The sequence below is a fragment of the Setaria italica genome, chromosome III, assembly GCF_000263155.2.
Source record: "Setaria italica strain Yugu1 chromosome III, Setaria_italica_v2.0, whole genome shotgun sequence".
In the NCBI taxonomy this organism is placed as follows: Eukaryota; Viridiplantae; Streptophyta; class Magnoliopsida; order Poales; family Poaceae; genus Setaria; species Setaria italica.
Window position 1 is genome coordinate 28,493,705 of NC_028452.1, and position 9,364 is coordinate 28,503,068.

At 43.1% G+C, this 9,364-nt stretch overlaps 1 protein-coding gene across 2 annotated transcripts in view; it reads left to right on the forward strand.

Annotated features, from left to right (window-relative positions):
• Nucleotides 1-1,539: 1,539 nt before the first annotated feature.
• Nucleotides 1,540-9,364, forward strand: part of LOC101772803 — a 16,624-nt gene continuing 8,799 nt past the window's right edge. For both annotated transcript variants that reach the window (XM_004962424.3, XM_004962425.3), the window contains exons 1-10: nt 1,540-1,830; nt 4,170-4,297; nt 4,384-4,516; nt 5,453-5,609; nt 5,699-5,777; nt 5,996-6,036; nt 6,192-6,308; nt 6,430-6,510; nt 7,773-7,835; nt 7,957-8,008. In XM_004962424.3, the coding sequence (XP_004962481.1) occupies nt 1,671-1,830; nt 4,170-4,297; nt 4,384-4,516; nt 5,453-5,609; nt 5,699-5,777; nt 5,996-6,036; nt 6,192-6,308; nt 6,430-6,510; nt 7,773-7,835; nt 7,957-8,008 (1,011 nt within the window). In that variant the 5' untranslated portion in view covers nt 1,540-1,670. The remainder of the gene's footprint in view (nt 1,831-4,169; nt 4,298-4,383; nt 4,517-5,452; nt 5,610-5,698; nt 5,778-5,995; nt 6,037-6,191; nt 6,309-6,429; nt 6,511-7,772; nt 7,836-7,956; nt 8,009-9,364) is intronic.

Consider the following 9,364-nt stretch of genomic DNA (forward strand, 5'->3'; position numbering starts at 1 on the left):
TCAACAGTCACCACGTGCGATCGAGGCGAAGACCTTGCTGGACGTTGTGCTGCAGAGATAGAAGTAGAGATTACTGAGAGAGGGAGCACATACATGAGACAATCAAGAGAGATGAGGGCCTCACGTTCATGGGAGGAACCGTTGAGGGGAGATAAGGGGCACTCTGGTCCACGGCATCTGGTGATCGCAACTACACACTAATCCTAAAGAACACAAGAGGCAGTGAGAAAGAGACCAATATGCACAACTATCTCAGCATAAAAAGGATAAATTACTAAAGAAGCATCTCGTCAGCAAAAGAAAGTTACCACCGGCATTATTGATGTGTAACACAATGGTCAGATGGGGTATACGCAATTTGTGCAAGAAAATCTATAATGCACCTCTGAGCCGCATATGCTAGGACATGTTACGTAAATTTGAAACTCGATCGAGCTGAGATAGGCGATTTGCCGATATGTGCTCATCAGAGGTTGCTCTAACTATGAAAATATGACGTGTGAATGAAAACTTGCAAAGAGAAATCGTGAAAAACACGGTGTACAATACGAGGCAACACTCATCGCTATGAAGAATCATTTATATAACTCATCACATTGAGATTGAAAGGTAATTCTAGAGAATATGTTTGTTTTCAACATTCAAAGCGTGATGTGAGATTGAGACTATATCAAGTTCCATTGTTTTGTTTTATCTAAGGGGGTGTTTGGTTCCCTTTGCTTATTTTTAGCACGTGTCACATCGAATGTGTAGATACTAATTAGGAGTATTAAATGTAGACTATTTACAAAACCCATTGCATAAGTGGAGGCTAAACGGCGAGACGAATCTATTAAGTCTAATTAATCCATCATTAGCAAATGTTTACTGTAGCAACACATTGTCAAATCATGGACTAATTAGGCTTAATAGATTCATCTCGCCGTTTAGCCTCCACTTGTATAATGGATTTTTGTAAATAGTCTATGTTTAATACTCTTAAATAGTATCTAAACATTCGATGTGACGGGTGCTAAAAATAAGTCGGTGGAACCAGACACCCCTTAAATATGTCTACACAAGTTATGGTACAATCTCATGATCCCATATCGCTCAAAAGAAAAACGATACTTGATCTTGGCAATATGTGCTTCTATTTTTGGCTTTGCTCTTATGTAGCTAAATTAATAAGTTTGGTTTGTGCATGAATTCAAGATCCATTTTGAAAAATAATAAGTCATCGTCTAGTTGTGCAAGGAGGTGTGAGGATTTTTGGGCATGTGTTGCAATGCACAGGTATGTTTGGGTAGATTATTTCAGGTATCTAGAAAAACTAAAACGATTTTCATTTTCAAAATGGAGGGAGTAGGAATTTTTAATATTGTGAATTCCAATTAGCAAAACTCTCCCCGGTCCCCACCGGTGAGCCCCGTCCAGCGCGGCAGCAACTACCGGTCGGTGCGGCGGCCCAGCCACGCCACCGGCACCGGCACGGCGACGCACCAAACCTCTTTGCTTCTTCGTCCTCCCTCTTAAACCCCACCGCCCGGTGACCGCACCGCTCCCGTTTCTCCCCAACCATAGCAGCACGTTCATTTCACGTGCCCCCTTCTCCCTTCCCCTTACCCCCACGCCACCTCCCACCTCCGTTCGCCGCCGCCAGCCGACCAGCTCTCCCGCCGCGCCGGAAGATGGCGACGACGGAGGGTCTCGTGCCCATCACGCGGGCCTACCTCGCGCGCTACTACGACAAGTACCCGCTGCCCCCGCTGCCCGACGCCGCCACGGACCTCGCCGCCCGGCTCCGCGCTCTCTCCGCCGACCTCGCCGCCGTTGCTCCCATCACCCCCGGTGAGCGCCTGCGCCCTCTCTCGCTGATCTCACCGGCGATCCGCTTCTCCCTTCCCCTAGGCGGCGTATAATCTCGATCTCTTCACCACTTTTTTCAACTGTTCAAACCGGAGTTCGGTTTCTCCCGTCCGGGATTAGACTTAGTATTTGCTTCTACGGGCGGGTAGCTTTGTGGAATCTGGTGGCTATTAGCAAATTACTTGCTCGGGTTGCTGAGAGCAGCTCAAAATTGCTTCTTGATGAAGCGTAAGAATGTGAGAAAGCTCATCCCAGTAGTTTTATGAGCTTTTTTTTTTCTGTTTAGGTAATTTTTGTACAATCCTGTATATACTAACGAATCTGTAGCTTCAGTTCAATGGTTACTGGATGGATGACTAGAAAATAAAAGGCTTTTCAAGCCAAAATAGTCAACAAGCTATGATCCTGTTTAACTACTGTTTAGTGTGTTCATTCTTTGCACGACCATAGTGGTATATAGCTGTTTGAGATCCACCAGTTGCTATAGATGTACAAGTGACCACAGCTTGGTTAAAGTTGTGGCTTGGTTGATCAAACTATTCTTGCTGCTGGATGTTGTCATTGTTTTGAAGAGTGTTGCATACGAAGTTGTGGCATCCTTATGGTTGCAGTTGCAGCTGTCTCTTACGATGGATGGTGACCTGCGCTTACCTGGTCCAAACAGGATCCTCAATTTAAACATTGCAAACTCTGCAATGAGCCATCTAATGAATTAGAGGGTGTATCATATTTGTCAATTTTGACCATGGGATGCTACTGTTGCCAGTTTTCCTTTATCAAATGGGCGATGAACTTATAATATCTTATATTTATTGGACTACTCAGGGCTGAGTTTACATGTTAACTGCCATACTCTACGTTACCCCTGATGTGCCTGCCACCCTCAGCTACCATCAGTTGCTGGCGGAGCTGCTTCTTGTGCAGTTTTGCTTCCACTAAATGCTTGTGAACTTTCCAGCTAAGTACTCAATTTAGAAATTGAGTGAACCCCACATTGATGGCTTTTGGTAGGTAAAATAGTATTCTAAGAGCCCATTTTTATCTTGTAATCACTATAGCTGAATTCTGGAAAAAAAATAGGTGTTCTCATGGGTTGTTTGCACTTGGTTAAAACTCAGCTTCCTGGAACTACTTGAAAAGTTCAATTGTGACTAGGCCCAGAATGGTTTTAAGAGGCTTTGTCTGGATCACATAAATATACATTCTACAATAATAGTCAATTACTTAGTATATTCTTGCAGCTTTACCCATTCACAGTGGTAAACTGCATGCAATTTGTCTGCAAGACACTAAGATCTTCTCGCGCAAAGAAGATCAAAAACATGACAACTGATTTTGCTTAATGCATGTCACCCACCTGCTCTCAATACAGCAAGTGACTCTCTCTCACAAGACAGAAAGATTACCGATTCATCCCATTTGATCAGAAGTGAGTTCATTGTTGTTGTATAGCGAAACCTTTCCTCGACAAAACCATTCTCAGCTAATAGAAGCCGAGCTATCTATCCAGATCAGGGTTGAACGAAGCGAATTGAAAAGCCAAAGAAAACATAAATCCATTGCGATTAGAAACCTGTGACTCTACAGCCAGGGCTCGATGGCGATGTAAGATAGAAAGAATTGGGAGTTAGGGCTTCGGTTTCCTCTGTGGCCAGTTTAAATTCCAAATCATTTGCCAACATGCGGACTCACTTCTCTTTTATGGGATGAAAGCCCTTATCCCAGTTGTCTATTTACGTCGGTGAATCAAGTACAACAAGTCAGGTCAGAGCTTGTGGTAGAAGATTGGGCTCTGCTATGCAGATCCACTCAACTAGGAAAGAACACAATCAAGGGTAATTAAAACACAATCAACCTATCGGGCACTGCAATTTGTTTTTCTTTTCATCTAAAAATGAGTGTTCTACAGACAAAATCATGGAAATGTAGTATGCCCTAGACGAATTTCCCCAATTTCTTAGGTTATTGTGCTCCTATGCAACCAAAAGTTTACTGATGGGAAAATAGGGCTTGCGAGAAGATAGAAGGGTCACTTCAAAAGTGCTTATATACTCTTCAATTTTGGAAAAAAAAATAAACAAATGAAAATGCATGACAAGAAAAGATGAGGAAAGTAATTATTTCATGAAAAATAAGAAGTCTGTGTACCGGGAGCAGGGATTACATGAACACTGATGAGCTTACATTTCTAGGTAGTACAAAGATGCCTTCTGCATAAGTAACCAAAGGCAGCTTTCTGGACCTTTAAACATTATATCATCTTTTTCGGAAAAAAAATCACATTTATAATATAACTATTTCATCCATCTTGCATGTGAAAGATGAGGAGCTCTTGAAACAAGAAGCAGCTGGCATACCTGCCCACAAAATTGATGAGAATATGTGGAAGAACAGAGAACAAATGGAAGAAATTCTGTTTTTGCTCAATACATCCCGTCGTCCTGTGGCAGTAAGTCTAGCCTTTTAGCTACATCTATGTATGAGTTCTGCCTTTGCTTTGTTAGTAGTCAACATTTGTCATTTGCATGTAAGCAGCTTCAACAGAAGTCCACTCCAGAAGACACTGAGATAGTTTCTAAACTTGATGATATTGAAGCTAAATTGAAGGACATGTTGAAGAAGTTAGAACAATTTCAGTTGAAAAATGCTGACAATGTTTTCAATACAGGTTGATTTTTTGTTACTTTGTTTTTTCTTTTCCTGTGTTGCACTTCATTAATAGCAAACTAAACGTGAATACTTATTAATAAATCTTAATTCTTATATTGTGACTAAGCCATTGGATATTTATACAATTAAGCAGTTGATGGTTTTGTGCTGTTTACCATTTCAGTTATGGTATAGATGGTTTGGATATCATCTGATAGATTGCTGGACTGATCCACATTGTTTCTGCAATTTATTTTTTGATTCTTAAGATTGATGTTCCCAGATCTACTCAATGCAAGTCATAATATGACATGTTTCATACTTCCATTATATACTGAATACATCATCAAAAACATGAAACAAGTCCTTGGCATGCATTCCATTATGTACTGAGTACATCAGCACAAACATGAAGTGGGTCCTTGCCATGCCACTTTCTGCTGATTATTTGAAAGTATTTGTTTTTTTTATATCAGGACTGCAAATTTGATGGTAATAACAATGTTTCTGCTTAACCATAGATAGTTCATCCCTTGTATCTACAATTGAGTACAATTACAGCTTCTTAGGGGGCGTTTGGATACCAGGGGCTAAACTTTAGCCCTGTCACATCGGATGTTCGGATGCTAATTAGGAGGACTAAACATGAGCTAATTACAAAACTAATATTAGAACCCCTAGGCTAAATCGCGAGACGAATCTATTAAGCCTAATTAATCCATCATTAGCGAATGGTTACTGTAGCATCACATTATCAAATCATGGACTAATTAGGCTTAATAGATTCATCTCGCGATTTAGCCTAGGGGTTGTGCAATTAGTTTTGTAATTAGCCTATGTTTAATACTCCTAATTAGTGTCCAAACATCCGATGTGACAGGGGCTATTTAGCCCCTGTCTTCCAAACACCCCCTTAGTAATTGACATTCAATCATTTGTCTATAATATTATGCAGTTATGACATATATGCCCCAAGATTTTCGGGGTACTCTAATCAGGCAACAGAGAGAACGCTCAGAGAGGAATAAGCAAGCAGAGGTAGATGCTTTAGCTAGTGCTGGCGGAAGCATTCGTGATCGATATGCATTGTTATGGAAACAGCAGATGGAAAGGTTGCCTACCTGCAATAATTTCACTTATAAGTCTGCATTTGTTATCAATAATTTTTTTATATTTTCCTTTCCATAATTATAATCTGTAGGAGGGTGCAATTAGCACAGCTTGGTTCTGCGACAGGTGTATATAAGACTCTTGTTAGGTATTTGGTTGGTGTTCCACAGGTTAGTAAACTAGAATCATTCACCATTTCATTCTTGCAAGTTATTTTTATTTGCTAAAGCTTGGTGTTTTTTATTAGGTTAGATACTCGGATTGCTGCAACTTCTTTATTTTGATATATCTTTACCAAAATAATATACTTAATTAAATATTTACTGTGTCTTTCAGCATTCTGTGTTAAACAGTGATATAATTTGACATTTAGTTTCTTCTACCTCAGGTTTTATTGGATTTTATTCGACAAATAAATGATGACAATGGGTATGTATGCATATCTTTCCATTGAAAAAATGAAATGAATTTTAGCAAATCGTGCCATGCATATCTAAAATTGAGTATGTGAAGTAACTGCATGCATAATGCTGAACTGCTGATGTTGCAACTGTCTTATCTTTCAATCTCAAATTTCTTTCCAGACCTATGGAAGAGCAAAGAGAACGTTACGGCCCAGCTCTATACACCCTTACAAAATTGGTGCTCGCAATTCGGTTGTATCTGCATGTCTCTTTGGCACGATATGGACAAAGGAAAATGTGAGAAGTTCTCATTTGGACTGTTTCTTTTAGTGCTCAGAAAAGACTGTAGGGACTTACTCTTTTTTAGGTGCAAGAGGATCCTTCTAATTCTTAATTATCTTCCACTAAAAATTAACAGAGACAAGGATGACATTGCTGTGCTGCAGCATGCTGTAATTATATACACCGAGGAGTTTGTGAAGTTCACTGAATTCATTGGGTAAGTATAATTTCAGCATTAAATGTACAGTTTCATTCTATATTTATGGCATACTGATATGCGTTGTTCTCATCATCGATGCTCTAGGGCTTCAAAAATTATACATTTCAAACTTCAGTGCTAATATTTAGCTTGTAGAGAAGAACTATGTAAGACCATATACTCTAGTGATTATTTTCCTTTTGCCACTTCCTGTAGTTCTATCCTGGTAGTATTCCCACTTCTACCATTGCAAAACACCCTTGTCTCATTTTCCATTATTCTTCCAATGTCTATTTCCTTACCACTTTGTTATCTCAAAACAGTTTGACTGTAGAGATTGAGAAAACTCAATAGAAAGTCCATGACTATCAAGGTACATATCATAAAATTGTAGATTTTGTTAAAAGAGTAAAGAAAAGGGTCATAAAACCATAAACATGAACATAAGTTTTAATTTTGAAGCAGATTTTGCTCAAATTGCTCTGAGGCTGAAATGTTTTTCCAAAATGACAAGATTTTATATTGTTGAGAAAATTTCAGAACTATTTTTTCAAAATGACCATTAAAATTGCATTTTATATTTTTCCTTATTTTATGAACTTTGTTTGGATCAAAATATATTTCGTGAAGGGGCATTTTACAATCGTAGAAAGAAGATTAGACATCGAAGTAGTGGCAAAAAAATGTCTCATTATAAAAACGATTGTTAGTTTAAAAACTCAAAGTAGATCCCAAAATAGTAACAAAACCCTTGGAATGTATTCTGAAGTGCACAAGTCAAGCTTTTCTTAAATTTCCAATGAAGTAATTCATTCCTATGGCTTCAAGAAAAAAAAAGGAGTTCCTGCCTTTCTTTCTCTCGGTTTGCATGTAAATAATTATTAATTGTTGTATTTGTTTTCTCTTTCATTTTTAGCTTTTCAACATGAGTTGTTATCTAACTTAATATAGGTTCCATTTTGAGGAGAATCTCAGATGATTTCTTGTTAATTACCATTACTCTTTCTGTCCAAAATCGTGGCTATTATTTCTATTTTTGGTAGTTAAGGCAGTGATAATCATTATAGTTAATTACAGTTTCAACCTGGTAGCCAAAGGCAACGTGTAAATAGCATAGCATGTCCAGCGTTCATTTTTCTGTTTACAATTACTTTATAATAGGTAATTAGATGTCAATGTGATGCAGGTTCAGCTCGCTAACTAGCATTAATTATTTGTTGTGTATAAATTTTATAAACTATTTTCATGATTTTTTCAATTAATGAGTCAACACTCTGCAGCGAGGTTTTTGTGAATGCACCATTCTTTATATCTGCTGAGGATGCAGGTGCTGCAGATGCAAGGTAATTTCTCCATTTAGCAGTAATCTCATGCACTTTGCCACTAAGCAATTTAGCTTAGTATGAAGAAGTACAAGAGAGGTTTGCAGAACTGAAATACCTTTTCCACCTACTTTTTTGGTAGGAAAAGTGATGAATACAAAGAAACTATTATTCCAGCTGGAAAGACTCATGAGGTACATATCTAGTTGACCTTTGCTTTATTTATTGGTAAATAAGATATCTTTTGCGCTCGTTGGCATTTCCCTGTTCAATCTATCATTAAGTCCCGGAGCAGTCATCTGGACTGTTAAGTAGTTGATGTTTTATTGATGGGTGTGTTGGAGTATGTGTGTATTATGGCCCAATAAGGCCCATGTATGACTACTATATAGCTACCCTCTAGGGTTAGCCCAATAGACAAGGAATTATCTCCAATATGGTATCAGCCTAGGTTTTAGGTTTTCTCCCAGCTACTGCCCGCCGCCGCCGCCGCCGCCGCCGCCGGCGGCAGCCGTGGGCGCCATGGCCGGCGGCCCTCTTCCTCCTCCTCCCTCCTCCTTCCCCTCCCTTCCTTCCACCTGGGCCCAGGTCGCCTCAGGGCGAACTCCTGCGGGCGCGGCCGCCGCTTCCGCGGCGCTGGCCGCCGTCGCCGGGCTCCCTGGCGCGGGCCACGCTGCCGACGCGGGCCACGCCGGGGCCCTGGACGCCGCCGCCGCCGCCGCCGCTGCGGCCCTCCGCGCGGGCGCCGGCGGGCGCGCTCCTCCCTCCTCCTTCCCCTCCCTTCCTTCCACCTGGGCCCAGGTCGCCTCGGGGCGAACTCCTGTGGGCGCGGCCGCCGCTCCCGCGGCGCTGGCCGCCGTCGCCGGGCTCCCTGGCGCGGGCCACGTCGGGGCCCTGGACGCCGCCGCGGCCCTCCGCGCGGGCGCCGGCGGGCACCGGCGGGCGCGCGGACGTGGATCCGCCGGCGCGGACCACGCCGCCGCCGCCGCCGCGGCCCTCAGCGCGGGCGTGGATCCCGCCGGCGTGGATCCAGCCGCGGCTGCTGCTCTCCGCCAGGGAGTGGGCGGCCCTGCGGGTGCGGATGCGGGCGCCGCCGCCGCCGCTGCTACTGGCGTCCTCCCTGCGGGCGCCGGGGGGGGGCATGCTCGTCTTCCCTTCCCTGCCCCGCCTCCTCTGCCATCTCCTGATGTGACCCTCGCTGCGACCCTCGTCGCTGCCCGGGCTGCTGCTGCCGAGGGTCCGGCACGCCTGCGTGCAACAGCCCTGACCTGGGAGCGCGAGCGTGATGCGGCCGACGTCTTGGCTCATCAGATCGCGGAGGCGGAGCAGCTCCTCGCCCACCCGGGTGTCCTACGACAGCACTGCCACCTCCTCCGGCTCCGGGGCTCCCCGTCCGCCTTTGTTGTCTGGACCGACCCGGCCGATCCACTCGTCGCGCAGCTACACTACCAGGCCGGGGGTGTTCAGAACATCAAGAGCTTGGTCCCAGTCGTCCTCGACCCTGAGTCGCCCTCCTACGCCCGCTGGGCGGGACATGGTGCTGCTCATTC